Source organism: Salvia miltiorrhiza, chromosome 4 (assembly GCF_028751815.1).
Source record: "Salvia miltiorrhiza cultivar Shanhuang (shh) chromosome 4, IMPLAD_Smil_shh, whole genome shotgun sequence".
In the NCBI taxonomy this organism is placed as follows: Eukaryota; Viridiplantae; Streptophyta; class Magnoliopsida; order Lamiales; family Lamiaceae; genus Salvia; species Salvia miltiorrhiza.
Window position 1 is genome coordinate 26,907,366 of NC_080390.1, and position 19,452 is coordinate 26,926,817.

General features: G+C 30.6%; 1 protein-coding gene across 2 annotated transcripts; it reads left to right on the forward strand.

The window, feature by feature from the left end:
• Nucleotides 1-6,072: 6,072 nt before the first annotated feature.
• LOC131020046 (QWRF motif-containing protein 7) lies at nt 6,073-18,381 on the forward strand. 2 transcript variants are annotated; one of them, XM_057948680.1, is made up of 5 exons: nt 6,073-6,686; nt 12,780-13,016; nt 13,583-13,672; nt 15,552-15,659; nt 18,068-18,381. In XM_057948680.1, the coding sequence occupies exons 1-5, from the start codon at nt 6,186-6,188 to the stop codon at nt 18,077-18,079; spliced, it is 948 nt and encodes a 315-aa protein (XP_057804663.1). In that variant the 5' UTR covers nt 6,073-6,185; the 3' UTR covers nt 18,080-18,381. The 2 variants fall into 2 exon arrangements, with proteins under 2 accessions (XP_057804663.1, XP_057804662.1); XM_057948679.1 differs by having other exon boundaries at nt 6,074-6,686; nt 18,144-18,381.
• The last annotated feature ends 1,071 nt before the right edge of the window (nt 18,382-19,452 follow it).

The following is a 19,452-nucleotide window of genomic DNA, read 5'->3' on the forward strand; positions in this document are numbered from 1 at the left end:
ATGGGTGTTGATTTGACAAATAAATCTTCTGGGTTGAATTATGGGAACTGTAATATTTCTTCAGGGTTTGCTGACTAAAAGCTTGTGAAAATGCTTGAATGCTAAATTAAATAAATATGCAATGCATATAAATTCAAATGACTAAAATTTACAAATGCTTTTGTAAATCATTTTTGTTGGAATTAAATAAATTCATTTTCTTTTATCCGGCGTGAATCATCTTACTTCTAAGTGCAAAATTTACTCTAAATTTAGCTAGGGAAATGCGGGGCGTTACAGTTTCACTCTCAATTCTACACTTTATGATATTTTTACATTTGTTTTCATCTATCCCACATTGAATTTCTACTAATGTTGGGAACTTAATGAAATATCATAATCCTTGTTTTGATGATACCAAAATCAATAGGTTTCTTTTATAATAGACTAGAACTGCTTGAACTCAAGTGTTAGAGTTCTTTTTATAGTTTAGTTGCTGTTCTAAAGACTGAAGACTGAAAAACGAATGACTGAAGACTGAAGACTGAAGTTGCCGACTGAAGCATCAGTCGAAGAATCAGTTTTTGACTGATTACTTAATGCGAGCCACGTGGAATCAGCGGACTAATACTAAAGTCAAGTATCAGTTAAATATTCTTCCTCGGACTGAACCTCCAACGTTCAAAGGAAGCCACGAACTCTAGATGTACAGCCGCATTAAACGCAGAGATCTCAGGATCGTCCTTTCTCTGCAGAGGTCATTCCTCTTTGGTGATTACCCTTTCAAAGATGTCGCATCTCCTGCTCTTCAACATAGCCGTTCTCACCAAACAAGGAACCTCGAAGATTGAAGCATCAGCCCAAATTCAAATTACTCTCTAACGGAAGAAATCTTGAAGACCTTCTCCGCCAACGGATCTATTCAAGACTTCTCCTATAAATAGCGCTCGAGGATCACTTCAATCTTCACCGATTCAACGACATAAGCTGAAACGCTGCCAAAATTGGTTCTCAACTAAAGCCCAGACTCTCCAAAGTTTGAATCGAAGAAGAGAATCCCAAAGCCAAAAATCAGTCACTGCTGATTACATATATTCTCTTAGACCTTAGGTAAATCTTGTTTATCCAAAGCCTAGGTTAAACTAACTCCAAAGAACTTGTTCTTTGAAGTTCAGATGGCAAGTTTTCAAACCTCCCTTCAACCTACTGAATCGAGTGTTTGTGTTGTAAAGGAATTCAGAAAGGTGTTCTGTCTCCGTGAGATCCTAGTGCCCAGTGCGTGCTAGGAGTGAGAAATCCAACAAGACGTGTTGGTACTGACGATTGGATCTTCAGTTGTTTCGGTTGTGTGCACCCGCAAGCACACGTTCAGGTTTGCTGTGCACTCGTAAGCACTTGCCAGTGAAGTTGTTGGTCTGATCAACCGACCGTGGATGTAGGAAGTGTTTTCCGAACCACGTAAAAATCTCTGTGTTATTTATAACTTTCAGTATTTACTTTCTTACTTGTATTCTTCCCTTCGCAAACTGAAAACTGATTAATTGCAAAGAGAAACCTAAAGACTGACAACGTGTTTAACTCACAGGCTATTGCGAAACAAAAGTTTTTCGCTGCGTGTATTATCAGTTTAACTGATCTATCTTCTGATATTCAGTAAGATTCATAACATCTCTGTTTCACAAACTCGACTGAAGCCTTACGTGCATCAGTTAAGTTCTTTGACTTAACTGATAACTCTTTACTGAAGAGTATTCAGTATCAGTCGTCAACCCTGTTTTGGTCAAAACTCTTTTTAGTAAACAGGTTGTGTGAGTTTGAGTTTGAAGTTTCGTTTTGATCTCTTGTAAAGATCGAAAATAGTCTATAGGTGTATTCCCTCCCCCCCATACACCTATTCGAGACCCTCCAGACCTAACAACTAAACTTCATTAATTCACAACCTAAATAAAAGGCTCAATCTTCATGAATACATTAGATCATCTATATATCTTTCCCACATTGATATTCTATTAAATTTAATCATGAGAAAATATTGATAAATAAATACTTATAATATGTATTTCAGACAAAAAATAGTTTACCACATTTTTTTATAGTTGCAATAGTATTTCACATTAAATTTATATTTATGTTAAACTTCATAATTTTCAAGGTCTAAAAAAATTATAATTAGATTTCGATATTTTCAAACCTAAATAAAAGTATAGATGTTTTTGAAATAAATATGTTCTTCAATTGAATTTGATCATATAAAATAAATAAAATAATACTTACATGTATTTTAAATAAATAAGTTATTCAATTTAATTGGATCATATAAAATAAAGAAAATGATACCAAGATATATATAAAATAAAAAAAATTCTTCAATTTAATTAGGTCATATAAAATAATTTGAAATAAATCTTCATTCCCACATTAATCTCATAATGATATATCTAAATAAAATGTTTAATCTTCACTAAAATATTAGCTTATCATCGTTCCCACATTGATATTTTATCATTCTCACATTGATCTTTATTGAACTTCGCCATGAAAAAAAAATATAAATAAAAGGATACTTTTGAGATGCATTTAAAACAAATAGATTCTTCTATTTAATTTACTCATGAAAAATAATTTCACATAAATTATCCTTCTTGAATTGATCTTACACATTCTCATATATATTGAATTTATATTAAATCTCACAATTCAAAGTTTAAATAAAATTATTGTTAAATTAAGTTTACCATTTATAAATTTAAATAAAAAGATACTTAACTTTGAAAAAATAATAAAAATATATTTGAAATAAATAGGTTCTTATTATTTGAAATTTTATCAAGATTATTGACCAATTATTTCTTTATATATTTTATTTGATTATATATATGTATATATATAGGGGTGCGCTCTAGTGAGACCCCCTAATTTTCGTGTAACACGAGGACAATGAATAAGACATATAATACTAATGAACAAGACATATATCTAACGAACAAAATGTATATACTGATGAAAAACAAAATTTAAAAAATTGGTAGTAATAAATAAGACATATATATATATATATATATATATATATTGATGAACAAGGCAATATATACTGATGAACAATTCAATATATACTGATGAATAACAAAACTTAAAATATTCTGCTCCCTACAGGATTCGAACCCTGCAAAAAAAAAAATCTCCCTCTAGATATAATATCAGCCATAGGATTGATAAAATAAACGCACCAGATCGTGCCTCATGTTACACGAAAATTAGGGGGTCTCATTGGAGCGCCCCCTCCCCCCCTATATATATAAATTATAAATTTAAATAAATTCAAGAAATTAGTTGGTATTATTATATGTTTATGACGAGAATATGTATTAAAATCATCATATATATATATATATATATATATATATATGTGCTATTCCTATGTGCTATCGTCATATTTTTGCATTTTTATTCATCCTAATTTTCCAAACATTTACATATCTCTTCATTCTTATTTATCTAAGTATTGTTTTTTTTATGAGAATTCACCAAAATAAAAACCTATATAAAAGGATGCTCTTACTCTCCAAACCAAATACCCACATTTAATTGGTGGAGTGATTGAGATTAATACAATTTGAATTGCTTTGTCAATTTAAGTTGATCAAATTTATTTAATTAAATAAAAAAATATTTAATTTTATTTTTAAAAATAAATATTTGTGTTAATAAATTATTTCTTCATTTTAATTTAATCATAAAATAAGATATTTTGCACATTTAAAAAAAAATGATTAAACATTGATTTTTTATGAAAATTTACCAATTAAAATACTAAATAAATTGATATGATATAATTTGAATCTAACATCAATTTTCTCAAGCCTTAGACGAGATGATTCTCAAAACTTAGTTATGGTCTTTCAAACTTCAAACTAGACGATGGTCACGAGTCAGTTTTATTTTTCAAACTCAAAATGGAATAATGCTTGAAACTTAGTTATGGTATTTTAAGCTTCAAATGTAATGATGCACAAAAGTTTATTATGTTTTTTCAAACTCCATATAAGATGATGTTTGGAAGTTAATTACTCTCTTCGTCCGTCAAGATTATGTCACAATTACTATATCGGGCGTCCACCAAGATTATGTCACTTTCCTTTTAAGACAATGGTCCCACCATCCTCTTTAATATTTTATCCTTACTAACACTTTTTATTTATAAAAAATCCACTTAAAATTCAATCTCAACCACACGTCTCATAAAGTGGTGAGACCTTTTTTCCACTATATCAAAATTTTCTCCACTACATCAAAATCATCACCAATTTTATTAAATCATGTGCCCAAGCAATTTGACATAATCTTGGCGAACGGAGGGAGTATGATCATACAAGCTTCACATTATATAATCTCACAAGTTAACCCTGGTCTTTCAAGCTCATAATGAAAATGATGAATAGAAGTGAGTTATGATATTTAAAGCATCAGAGCCTAGACGAGATAATGCTCAAAAGTTGGACGTTCAAAAATCATATATCATTTTTTGAGTTCTTAATGATTAAGTGGTCTTATAGAGTTAAGATGAGATGATGCTTAGATGACAGATGGGATTTTAAATTAATTCTTATCTGTTAATATAGAAAAATTGTACTCCCTCCGTCCCAATAATAACGTCCCAAAAAAATGAGCACGTAAATTAAGAATATGTAGATAAAGTACGAGAGAGATAAAGTAAATGAAATGAGAGAAAGATAGAGTAATGAAAAAGTAAGAGAAAGATAAAGTAAATGAGGAGATAGATAGAAAGAGTAGATAAAGTAAAATGTTTCCTTTTTTCGGATTATGACATTATAAATGGGACGCCAAAAAAGAAAATTTGGTACAGAGGGAGTACAAAATTTATACTACAAAATAGTATTTTCATTATTCTAGCAAAAAGTTAACATTTAATTGACGAATATAATTGAGATTAATATACTCCCTTTGTCCCACTTCAAATGACTCAGTTTCTATTTTAGGTTGTCCCATTTCAAATGAACCAAACCAAATTTAGAAATAAAATTGGGCATTTAACAATACTTTTTTTGTTGTCCCACCACCACTTCACAACTTTATCATACATTTTTTAATCTTCGTGTCTAATTATTTTGGACAATTTAAAGCGGGACGGAAGGAGTAATATGAACTCTATAACATCAAGCTAAATTAATTAAAAATAATTATATTATACAAAAATAATATAAATAATTTGAATCATAATTTAAAATCCCGTTGAAATTCGACGGGTTATACACTAGTTAGTGAATTAAAGGTCACATCATGTAGAAGTGAGTAATTAAGGGTGAGGTTGTGTAAAAATAAGTGATTGTAAGAGAAAGTTGAGTTATGTCTAAAAAAAGAAACATTATATTCTTTATGAATGTCAAATTAAATAATTATTGTATCCTCTTTGGGATGGAGCAACTATCATAATATACATAATTTTTACCTTTAAGCGATTAATCATACCATTGTTCATATTTTCAACCAATTGATATCCATATGGTGCAAGATTCGAATATACACTTCACGCGGACATCACAGACGACATATACACCCACATACATTTTCCCTCTTTATTTTCATCTGGTAAAATATATGAATTCTTTTACAATTTTATTACAATTAATTACAAAAATTTTAAATTCACGTACTTTATGATGTAATCTAAAAATCTGTGTTCGGAATATAAAAAAAATGATCCAAAATTAGTATAGCGCAATCATCCCCTTATTATAATAGCCAACTATAGAAAATATAAAATAATACTAAGCTAATTTTTTTATTTTTTTATTTTACTTTAGAGGAGGGGGAGCGGTGGAGTTTGAACCATGAACCTCACTATTCGTAGACAGAAGCTCGCACGGTCGCACCGCTTGATGTCCCCTTGGAAACAATACTAAGCTTATTTTAAATATGTGAAATTGATGTGCAAGGAAGCATCAAAATAACCACTTCGTGGGAGTCCTCGAACTCAAAGCCATATAGGCCAAGGCAGTAACGTGCCCTCAACTTTCTCTCTCACATTTCCAATTATCATGCTACGTATATATAGTAAGACTATTTCCATCCGCCGTCTTAAAAATTAATAAAACAAAAATAAAAGCGCGCAATTTTCTATATAGAGAGTCTTGCAAATACTAATAATTAAACGAATTTCTTCTCACATTGAATTGAATCAATTAAAGATGGAGAAATCACAAAGTCGGAGGCATCAGCACGGCGGCAGCTCCCCCGGTATGCTCCGGAGCAAGAGCGGCAGCACGGCGGCGCCAATCTATCCGAAAAGAGAAGCCAAAAATATAAAAGAGGAGGCAGCGGCGGCGGCGGGCGGCGGTTTGGTGAGGTTTTTGCCGCGTAGCATGAGCAAGGTGGAGGTGCCGAGGAGGAAGCGTTCGGCGTCGACTTCTCCTTCTGAGTGGGCTTTATCGCCGGGCAGGTCGCTGCCGTCCTCGTCTCCGGCGGCGCCGGCGCCGGTGCCGAAGTCTCCGAGCGGCGGCCTGAAACGGGAAGTGAGAAGCGGCGTGAGTGTGAGTGGGGTTTTAAAATACTTCAGGCAGAAGAAGGTTTCACCTTTACTGGAAGAAGAGTACCATCAGTTTCGCCTAGCGTACAACAGGTTGTTGCAGTGGAGATTTGCGAATGCTCGAGCTCAATCTTCAATGGCTACCGTCAACACTGCGGCTCAGGTATTTTAATTTTGATTAAAAGATGATGTCCTTTATTCTCACGTTTAATCTCTTTTTTTTGTTAGTTCACTATTACAAAACTTGTTGCTCCAATATATTGAACACAACAGAAGTCATTCAAATGAGTATAAATATATATAGTATAGAAAAATTATTTTTAATCTTTACATAATGAAAATTTACAATAAATTCGTAACTTCACTAAATAAATTTGTGATTAAGTTCGAATTCTACACATAACGAAATTCTATTTTTTTAATTTGTAATGTTGGCTTGTATAATAATCACCCTATGTGTATACTTGTTTTAACTTGTAGAGTAACTTTTTTAGTTGGGGTCCTTGGGGAGTATCTCGAGTTTGTGGTTTAGCATGATTTGTCGAAAATTTACTAATGTAGTTGTGTTATTGCTAATGAAATGATGATTATGGGCATATTACTTCATTTGATTCTACTTCCCATAGTCATTTATAAGTAGGATTATTTGCGCATGAATACACCAACTTTGGGGATAGTTTGGTTTTGCACATGAACTTTAAACGGTGTAAAAAAATACATGAACTTTAATGTTGTAGCAATTTTATCACAAATTCAAATATTAGATATTCGAACTCCATAAAAATCTTACGATTTACGGATTTAGAGATGTCTTATACGATATCTTTTACAGATGTCCAATACAATGTCACAAATTCAATTTTTGCTCAAATTAAAGCTGATCACGTGGCAAGGTGAAATATGACGTATATTCATTGGACGTTTTAAAAATGACATCGTATAGGACATCTCTAAAAAATATCGCATAAGACATCTCTAAACCTGTAAATCGTAAGATTTTTAGAGTTTGAATATCTAATATTTGAATTTGTGATAAAATTGCTACAACATTAAAGTTCATGTATTTTTTACACCTTTTAAAGTTCATGTGCAAAACCAAACTACCCCAAAAGTTGGTGTATTTAGACGTCAATAACCCTTATAAGTATGTTTTACGTAGTCACAACACATTAAGTTATCATAAGACTCAATTGATTAAAGAAAAGTTTAAAAAAGAGTAAAATTGCGTATAATTAAAATTTAGAGTGGATTTTGAAAATAGCCACTTTTATATAGTAAAAATAAATTTTACCCACTAATATAAAAACTTAAAAAAATACCCACATTTACTATTTTACCCTTACATATAAAATTTTTACAAATACCCACGAATTCACAACCAGTGAATTCACAATCAAAATAAATTTTGGTTGTGAATTCAAGCTTTAAAACTCGAATTCACAACTGAATAACAAGTATTGGTTGTGAATTCAAGTTTTAAAGTTTGAATTCACAACTATAAATAGTGTTAGTTGTGAATTCGCGTGAATTCACAACCCACACTATTTCAAATTGTGAATTCACAACCGATAAAATTTGAATTTACAACCAAATTTTTTTCAAGTTGTGAATTCACAACCAATAAAACTTGAATTCACAATCAACACTATTTCAATTGTGAATTCACAACCAACGCCGATAATTCAGTTGTGAATTTATAAAGTTGGTTGTGAATTCAAGAACATTTGTACAAAATTGCGCGATTTTCATTAATTTCTTAATCAATTAGCTCTAATTAAATTCAAACTGTATCTCTCTCCCTCACCTCCTCAATCTGTTGTGCTGCCTCTTTAATGTCAGGCCTCTCCTCCGCTAATTGAAAACAAGTAAACGCTAAAATGGTAATCAATAGAATTGCAGCTCTCTCTCTCTCTCTCTCAATAACTCTGTTTATGGAAAATCGGTGACTGAGAAAGGGCGAATCAAGCCGGCTCCAGAAATCAACTGTCCACTCCAATTTCCCCAATTAACAACCATTCATTCTAACTAATTTCCCCAATTTTTATACAAAATTGAAAAATACAAATTCGAAATTTCGCTGGAGTCATCTGCTGCGCCGATCTCCTGAGCGCCGGAGATTGCTCCGAGAAGTCGAGGGGCGGCGGAGATCTGATTATATTCAGAACTAGATCTGATTATAAGTCGATGGTGCGCATGGCGGCGTCCTTCGCCGGCAGATCGAGACGGTTCTGTCAAGCCATCTATGATGCCACCGCCAAGGTCAGCGTCGCCGTCTTCCTCCACTCATCTCCCGCCGAAGCTTGGGACTGCGAGTCGCCGTCAGCTTCGACGCCACCACCGCCGCGCAGTTACTGGCGAGAGAGAGAGATAACAGAGCGACCGAAAGAGAGACGGAGAGGAGAGAGTGAAATGTGGGTATTTTTTTAACTTTTATCTTAGGGGCAATTTAGTCATTCAATATAAAAAGTGGGTATTTTTTTAAGTTTTTATTTGAGTGGATAAATTTTAATTTTGTTATATGAAAGTGGGTAGTTTAATACATTGACACTAAAATTTAATTGAATTAGAGAACTTGATCAATAAATAATTTTGAAATTAAACTAAAACACTATAAATTAAAATTAAAATTTTCTATTAAAGTTATATAAAAAATATGTTAGCCAAACAGAGCAAGACATCAAAAGTGATTAAAAGATCCCATGTGCAATTCAATAAGGGTTGTTTAATTATCGGTGAGGATTAGTCAAGGAGGGGTGTTTACTTTGTTTAACACGATAGATAGATAAGACATATGATCGAGAATTCGAATGATAAGATGGTCAAGCAAGTTGAACATTAAATAATTCATCAAAATAGAATAGCCTATACTATTTTTCAGAGTTAATGGTATTTTTTTTAACTCACTTCCAAAATTAAAAGACATAAAAAAAAAACTCATATTGTAAAATACTTTAGAAATTATCTATTTTTAGCATGAAAGGACAAAATTGCCCTTACTTAATAAATTTGAAGCTTCATCTCACTGTTCTATATTTACTTGAATCGCAAACTTTACTCGACATATTCAACCAAAACGAATCGAGTAATAGTAGTAAATGCATTAATGTTTAACATGCTCGACCACCACATGTCGAGAACCAATAATCGAGCAGTCGTAGAAAATGTATATATTAATGCTCGACATAATTGGCCATTGCGAGTTGAGCAATCAAACATTTGTAGAAAATGCACTAATGCTCGACGTAAGCGTAAAATAGTCCTAAATAATACTTCATCCCTCCACAAAAAAATAGTCATTTTTTGTTAGGGTTAATTGTATATAATATCACGAACTTTGCATGAAATCCATTTTCCCCACGATCTTTAAAAATTTCATTTTTTATCAAATACTTTGACATTTGTTCAATTTCCCCTCGATTTTTCTTACCCTCAAATCGGAATCGACGTGGCGCTGATGTGGCTCACCGACACACGCCATTCCAATAAATTAAACGATGCGTTTAAGTTTAAAAATTAAAACCTTCGTTTCAGCAATCAACGCCGCCAATGGGCAAAGCACCGACACCAACAATCGGCGTACTAGTTTGGAAGAGTAGAAACACGAAGCAATCAACGCCAACAATCAGCGAGCAATCGGCGCCACTGGTTTGGAAGACCTTGACGTGAAGACTTCCGCACTGGTCTGGAGAGGAACCCTTCTACAGAGGTGGTGGAAAGGAAAGCAATCGTTTTTTTTTTCTAGCGCCAAAAGCAATCTTTGATCTCCTTTTGCCTGATAAAAATGAGAAATTAAAAGAAATTAGGGCTTTTTTTATTAGGATTTAATATTATATGTATAATTTAAAATTCATATATATTATACGTTAGTGTTACGTGTAAAATTAAATCCACGTCACTGTTATGTCATTTTTCCGGTCATCGAAAAAAAAAATCGGGCGAAATTGAACAAATGTCAAAGTATTTGATAAAAATGGAATTTTTAAAGATTGTGGGGAAAATGGATTTCGGACAAAGTTCATGATATTTATATGCAATTAACCCTTTTTGTCATTTTGGAACTTCCGCAAAAATTAGTCTAGTTCCATTTTTTGAACAATATACCTCACAACTTATTATCCTCAATACATTTACTTATTTACCCTTCTCTGCACATGCATGACCCTTTTATTCACTCATAATACAATTAATTATCATTATTAACACTAACTTTTAAGTGAGACATCAATCATTTTTATTAAAACATGTATTGTCCCCTTCTAAAATTATTATTTGTGGATGAATGAAATATAGTTTGTATATTTTGTAAAAAGTGGGTAATTTTTATGTTTTGTCTTTTAAATTGGACAGATGTCATTTTCACCCTTATTTTTATGGGTTTTTAAATACATTAATTTAACCCTAATTTCGAATATTAACATGATTTTTTAATTTTTTTATTAAAATACATGAACTTTGATACTTACTCGATTTGTAACACTGACCCCCATTTCATCTAAATTAATCGAGTAAGATATCAAAATTCATGTATTTTGAAAAAAAAAAATGAAAGTTCGTGTTAAAATTAGAAATTGGAGGAAAGTTGGTGTATTTAGAACATACAAAATATCCATATTTTATTTTTATAATTTGGTGGACCCAATACTACCTTCAACACTAAAATTATATTTTTAACTATTTTATTAAAACTCGTGCCCTCCATTCCATAGCATACTCTTTATGGACGAAATAAATATTAAATTATAGAACAACGTTCCGAATTTTTAAATTTTTTGATGAAGTACGTAGTGTGATAGAGCCAAACGTAAGTTGGGGTTAGGGGTGAGCAAACCCAACCCAGACCCACTGAACCCGCTCGGACCGGACCGGCCCATTGTATGTCATCGGTCTGGGTTGGGTCCATTTTCTAGACCGAATATTTTTCGGGTCGGTCCGGGTCGAAACCCGGTCGAACCCGCCGAATCCGAAACCGACCCGACTCTTATAAATTTAATATTTAATTTATATATTTAATATTTATAATAATATTAATTAAAACTTAAATTAAATTTCTAGCCCTACTTCACTACTTCACGTTTGGGGAGAGGGAACTTCACAACTATTAAATTAATTTATAATAATATTAATTAAAACTTCAATTAATTTATATATTTAATATTTATAATAATATTAATATTTATGTTTTAGATCTGAAAAATAGGTGCAAAAATAGAAAAAAAAAAGTAGGTTATCAGCGGGTCTGACCCGGACTGAACCGGACCCGTTGCCCGGGTTCGGTTCGGTCCCGGGTCGGCCCGCACGAATGTTTCGATCCGGGTCGATCAATTTTTTTGAAATTTTCGGGTGTGCGAACCTGGCGGATCGGTTCGGGTCCGACCCGCTGCACACCCCTAGTTGGGGTAGCCTCAAAGAGTTCCGCACTGTAATTTGAAATAATCCAAGATACAAATAAGTGGCGATATATTTATAATTTACTTGAAATTGAATAAAGTAGTATACCTATTTCACGAAAAAATTACAATCTTTGTTCACAAATAGTATACAACAAATAAACAATTGTTTTTTTTTTTTACAAAAAAAAAATCTAAAAAAAATAATCATTTTTCTTTAATGTCTACAAAGTAAATACTCTTTTCGTCCACAAAACATTTTTCTATTTTTTTATTTTCAACTTCACGTAACATATTCCTAATTTATTTTTAGAAATAATTTCATTAACTATCACCCTTACAATTCTCATATATTTACACACATTATCACTAATGAACCCACCACTTTTAAAAGTAACTCCACTAACTATCACAATTTTTTCTAATGGTGAGACCCCTCCCTCCTCTACTCACCAAATATACAACTAATTTTTCTTAAAACCTGTGACGACTTTCTTTAGGAATACTAGATTTTTTTAAGGACAAGACTCACACTCTATCTTTATATTTCAATCTTACAAGCGATTTTTATTTACAAAAGAAATTATTTTTGCTTACACTCAATTCAACAACAATCACTCATTTTTACATGATGGGATCCTATATCCACTAAATACACAACCATCAAGTATTTTATTAAAATTAATGAGGAACTCAATGTTATATATACTCTTTGTGAATATAGGGTGTAATATTTTTTTATATAAATATTAATAATGTCAATATGTGGTTGCTTATCTATCTGGCTCTGATTTAGATAGATACAATTTGGAGTACGTTTTTTTACATATATATTTGATGAGAAGTTTAACTAATTGATAGCCAAGCAGGGAAAGTTGTTGAATGGGTGGATAAGAATTTCAGTGATGAGAAAGTTAATAGTGGAGAATCGATGTGAAATAGAAAAGGTAAAACAAGAAATGAAGTTGTTGCATATATTGAGCTCAGAAATGGGACTGCTGAATGAATGGTCGAGAATTGAGGCTAGGAATGTAGAAGCAGTTGGGAGAGTCGTCAGAAAATTATCCGCCATTTCACTCTGTCTTCCTCTTCTTGAAGACGCACAGGTACCTTCCTCCATCAAACAAAACCTATTTAATGATGAATACGGAGATTAATAAAATTGAAGAAGGTGTTGTGAATTGGATAAAAAAATAACGATTAAGATATTAGATTAGTTTTGCTAAGCTTTCATTAGGAAAACAGTTTTACAAGATGCATATTTTTTGTGTGTTTTTACCTTTATCGGTTAATAAAGATGGGTCCACTAATTACTGAATTAGTGGAGTAATTGGAGTGGATAATTATAGAAGTTAATTATTTGTGGTGGTCCATTAGTAACAAAGAATGGTAAATATAGGAAAAGAAGAAAAGTAAAAATGTAAAAAAAAATTAAAATAAAATTTTATTTGGTGGAATAATATTTAAGGACGAGTAGAATTTTGTTTGCTTGCAATTAGACCACCCCACATATTATATTATCAAATTTATGCGAATGTATTCACGATTGATGCAAGAAAACGTACGTGTAGACTAACATTCCTTCCTCGTTTGTTTTTCATTTGTAAAAAGAAGTGCAGATAGTAGTTTGTTTTCTCAAATCTCAACTATACTATTTTGCTTGATTATTTAGGCAGACGTGATGACCGTCTATGATGCAATATCCACCGCCTCCGAGGTGGTTGAAAATATCAAAGCAATTATCTTGGATATGTATTGCCAGGTAATTGAAAATGAATATATATTAATTCAAGTAAATCTATTATATGCAAGAAGTCAAGATTTTAATTTAAAATTAATTTTAAAATTTGACTGATAATATTATAGTTATAAAAAATTGAAGATTTATTTGTAAATTAAATTTTTCTTTATATTTAATTTTATTTTATCTTCTTATTTTTTTCTGTTTTATTTATTTCTAAAACTATGTAATTCGACAAATTAAAAAAATATTTAATATGCATATCAAATTAAAGATCACGATAAAAGCTTTAATTTGATATATTTCATGTGAAATATTTAATTTTAAATAAAAATTTATATTTATTGAAAGATTCAAATTTAAAAAAATTCTCTCACCTCTTCCCATCTTTTTTTGAATAAATCTGTTTTTCTATTTTTTATTTTTATTTTCATTTTTTAAAAGCTTTTTTTGCCTTTTCATAATATTTAAAATTATAATTTTAAGTTTATTACACAGTTACATCATGTATATGATTTTTAAGTTTCTTACATACATCCTCAATATAATTTTATATATAATTTAAAATATAAAAATATAAAAATATAAAACATTAATTTTTCATGCATGGCACAAAGAGCAAATCTAGTATAGCAATTTATAAATGTGTAATTAATTAAGCACGCTTGTGTTTTTCACCTGACATTAATTGTAGTTCAATATAATTCCTTTCTTTTAAAAGATGAATAATCAGGATACAATTTGTCAATTCATTATTTCCCAACTTGATAAAAAAAAAAGTATGTTTGTGTTTCTTGAGAAGTTTAAGGAAAAATTTAGTAATTCAATAACATGGATAAAAAAAAAAGTATGTTTGTGTTTCTTGATAAAAAAAAAGTATGTTTGTGTTTCTTGAGAAGTTTAAAAATATATTGATCTTCGATGGAATCCTTTTTTACTTATTCTTTTGTCCCACCATAATTATAAAGATTTGTTATAAAAATAAAAGGTAATTATATAGCAATAAGGGATATTTGTCGTAAAATACTCGAATTTTCAACAAATTCTAATTTTTCTCATAATCTTTAAAATTTGAAAAAAAAATACATAATTTTTTTTTTATTTTTTTTTATTTTTTCACGAGTATGAACTACCCCATATAAAAGCTGATTTTAGGGCTTTTGACTTAGATTTTTTTATACCTAAGCGTGAGGAATAATAAAGGTGGCATAATAAAGTCGATGTATTTGTGTTGAAAATCCCTCACGCTTAAGTATCAAAAAATTTAAGTCAAAAGCCCTAATATTAGCTTTTATTTGGGAGTATTTTATACCTGTGGAAAAAAAAAATTAGAAAAAATCAAAAGATGCTGTAATTTATTTATTTTTCCAAATTTTAAAGGTCATGGAAAAAAATCAGAATTTATTGAAAGTTCGTATATTTTACGGCAAAATATCTCTATAATATTATAATTAATATTTATCATTAAAATTTAAAATATAAAAATTATATTTACTCGAACTATGGATTAATTAAAATATAATAAAATTAACTTTAGTAATAGTATTAATTATACATTCTGTTTGGATTAGTGAAGTATAATTAATAATCTAAAAAATATACTAAATCTAGTTTAAGTTTTCTTTACGTTACGTACGTTATTATTATTAGTTACTATTAGATTTACGAATTACAATCATCTTTAAATGAATTATGATCAACGATTATTTCATAAACTATCTAATGGGTAGACATGAAACTCGATACACGACGAACGTAACTCTTTAAATTGCGACATAAATCTGCATGCACATTTCCAAACATTAATCACTTATATCTTAATATTCGTATCTAAAAGAAATAAAATTATTTTAGAAGGGAGTATAATGTACTAGTAATTAATAATGGTGCATTTTTAAAGGTTGAGAAGACATGTTTTCTGGTAACGGAGCTGTCGGTGATGCTCAAACAATGCAAACAATTCTTCCAAGAACTGGAAAACCCAGTTGCTCTTGTTGCATCACTTCAGGTATGCAACTGCCAACGCACGTTTTCTTTTCTTCTGCATGCTCGTATTTAATTAGCATTTTATTTATTACTTTCTTCCTCTCGTTTATAAAATTTCAAATAATACGACACGTAATTTAAGAAAGTATAAATAAAACAAATACAGAAAAAAATAGAGATAGCAGTAGAAAAGTAAATAAAAATAAAATAGATGAGGAGAGGAAGAAACAAGACCGATCATGACATTTCAAATTCAAGGGCCCTAGACAAAAAGGAAAAAGGGTCTCAGAAAATGAAGCTTCGAGAGTTTTGTAGCAAACTTGAGAGAGTTGTATAATTGTAACATTAACTATAAGTGCAATAAATCATTGAACAATGATCGAATAGTTATAGAAATAAATTAGATTTTCTAACATTTTGAGAAGCAAAATTATCAATGACCTTTTGAAGATCAAGCTTTAATTTTTTAATACCTCATGTTTAATGCATAAAATCGCTAACCCATTTAACCTTTCTTGAGACATAGTAGAATGCAAATACGATTTTATCAATTTTAGATTTTGAAAAATTTCCTTTTGCTGAAGCTACAATAAATAACTGGTATAATTAGCAAAATTCTTTATGCCATGGAAACATTAGGGAATCAATCTGAAACTTTCACAAATTCAAGAACTTCACCAAACAACTTTTTTTTTTTCCTTTTAGAATTACAAGAGGTATTTCAAGAACCAAAGATCTTTTAAAAAAGAGAGTATTTGGATGTCTCAGCTTTGCTACTCCTTTGCTACTTGAGTTAGGTCTCATTGGCTTCACCAAACAACTATATTTCAACACATTTATAGCACTTGTAGTTTAAAAAAATGAAGAGTTGTGTTAGATATATTTTTTTAAAATATGGTTATGATTAATAAAATTTTATTTTTATTTTGGATCCCCCTAGATTTAGGGGCCATAGCCCCTTGCCTCTTGGGCCCAATGGAAAGGTTGGCCTTGAGGAGAGAGATAAAAAGAATTATTAGATTACGATTATATAAAGAAAAAGAGAGAATTTTTTTTTAAAGACAATCCTTGAAAGCGCACAAAAATTGGTACAATCCAAAAATAAAATTAGAAATTTATTAATGAAACAGAGGGAGTATTAAATTATAGTTCGAACATTATTTTTATGAAAAAGATTTAGTTTATATTTAAAAATATTATAAATATAATTTATACATTTATTTATACTGTCCACTTAGTATATCGAATTATAATTTTCTTGAATAATTTAAGAAAATAATAGTATTAGTTTAAACTCAAATATAGTACTTTTTTAAGGCAAAAAAGTTGTCAATTTTGATACATTTATTTGTCCACAAAAAAAGAGTCGGCCATACGGCTGTCCTATATTTTTGTGTTTACTCTTCAGTTTAAGGCTTTTAAGCCCAACAAGTAGCATTTTTGAACCGGGCTGAGCTGTTCACATAATAAATCTCTTCTTTGATTGAATTAATTAATTAATACACAAATAGCATTTTGAATTTAGCATTAGAGCACGGCTATACTTCTCCAAATTGATACCACATCTCTAGCACCTAAATATATTTACTTAATTTTAATTTCATCTGTTACAATATTTCTCAAAACTTAACTATTTATGTATCAAACTGTCATAATACTTTTAAATTTTATATATTTATATATTTAAAGATTTTTATTTATATTTACTTAATAAAATTTTATTTTATTATAAATTAATATTGTATAATAAAATATGCTGAAAATTGAATTCAAACAAAGACAAAGATTCATATTCAAAATAAATATGATATCATTTTCATTTTTTAATAAGATGAAAATTAGATTTAAAAGAAGAAGAAGAAAAAGAAGAAATAATGCTCATTTAGGCAGGAAAAGTAAAAGACAAAAAAAAAAAAGAAATAAAATAAGGAAAGTAAAATCAAAAGCCAAATCTGTATAGAGTATAAATAAAAAACACTAAATCTAATTAACTTGATTCAAAGAGAAATAAGTTGAAAAACAATTTATTTTCCTCCATAATGGATGCCCTTAGGTGCTTATATTTGCCAAATAAAAAGTAAGTTAATTAAGAAAGAAAGAAAGAAAAAATCTCCAAAAGTTTCAAAATTGAGATAAGTGAGAGTTACAAAACTTTATATGTATTAGTTAGCACTAGGAACATGAAATCAAATGGGTTAGATTATTACTCCCTCCCATCCGTTCACCAATTCATGTCCTACTTTTTTTTATTCGTCCACCAATTTATATCCTATTCATTTTTAGTAATTATTTACATATTTTTTATTTGGTGGATTCCAATAAATAATACATTTTTTCTGCACTCAACTAATATAATACATTTTCTGGATCTCTTTATTCACTCAACTAATAAATAATATATTTTTTTAAAACCCATCTTTTCTTCCATAGGTCATGAATTAGTGGACGAAGGGAGTATTATTTTGCCTTTCTTTCAAGTTGAATATTTCAAGATGAATTGGTGCAGGATGAAGAAAGAGGTTTGAGAGTGCAACATATTCAATTGGTGAAGGAACTGAAAGGAAAAGAAAAGACCATTACATATATGGAATGCTTTCACTAAATTAGTTTCGGTTCATTAACAATTTCTGCATGCGCCTCACCCTTTGTAACAATCATAATTTTGCCAAATTAATTCTATAATAGTGTATCACTCGCATGTGGGAGTACTTCAATTTTTTTTTTCTAATAAAAAAATTAGTACACTCGTGCAATACACGAACGTGTTATTAAAAAAGCTCTGATATCATATATAATTGTCAAATAAATTAAATATTTTATAGAAACAATGGTGTCAAATGGCCACATTGAACATGCAAACACAATATTTGGCCACTAAATGAAAAAACACAAATTATGGCCATTAATTAGGTAATATGCCTAATATACCCCTAATTGGGCGGACTGGGTAGGGTCAGGAGCGCGGGTCGCGTGCCGGGTAGGATCAAACACGCGGGTCGGGTTAGGCACTTATGGCACTATTAGTGCCATAAGTGCCAACGAATTTTTTTTTACTCCCCCTGCCATGTCTACCCCCGACCCCACCCACCCCCAAGCCAAAAGGAATTTTTTAAACACTTCCCCTAGGGTTTAGATTATCCATTTAGGGTTTAAATGTTCCATTTAGGGTTTAGATGATGTTGTTGTTTCTATATTTGTTCTGCATGTTTGGCACTTATGGCACTATAATAGTGCCATAAGTGCTAAAAAGACCATTTTACTTTATTTTATTTTGGATTTTCGTTGGCACTTATGGCATTATTAATGCCATAAAATAAAATAACAAAAGTAAAATTTGATTTATTTTTATCTAGGGGGAGTAATTTTTTTTTTGTTTTTGGCTTGGGGTGGGTGGGGTCGGGGGTCTGGGGGGTAGACAGGGCAGGGGGAGTAAAAAAAAATTTTCGTTGACACTTATGGCACTAATAGTGCCATAAGTGCCTAACCCGACCCGCGTGCCTGATCCTACCCGGCACACGACCCGCGCTCCTGACCCTACCCAGTCCGCCCAATTAAGGGCAAAAACGTCCCAAAGCTATAAAAATGGCCAAAATTTATGTTTTTTCAATGAGTGGCCATAATTTGTGTTTTATGATTCATTTTGGCTATTCCAAAATTTTACTCTATTTTATAAATAATATTAGATGAATAAACAGTAAAGTTATATTTAAGTTATAACTTTGAAAAATGTAATATTATGTGTATTGAATTCATATGTTCTATTTACGTGACTTCATATAACTCAGTTTCTATAGAGAATATGTACTATAAAGTTT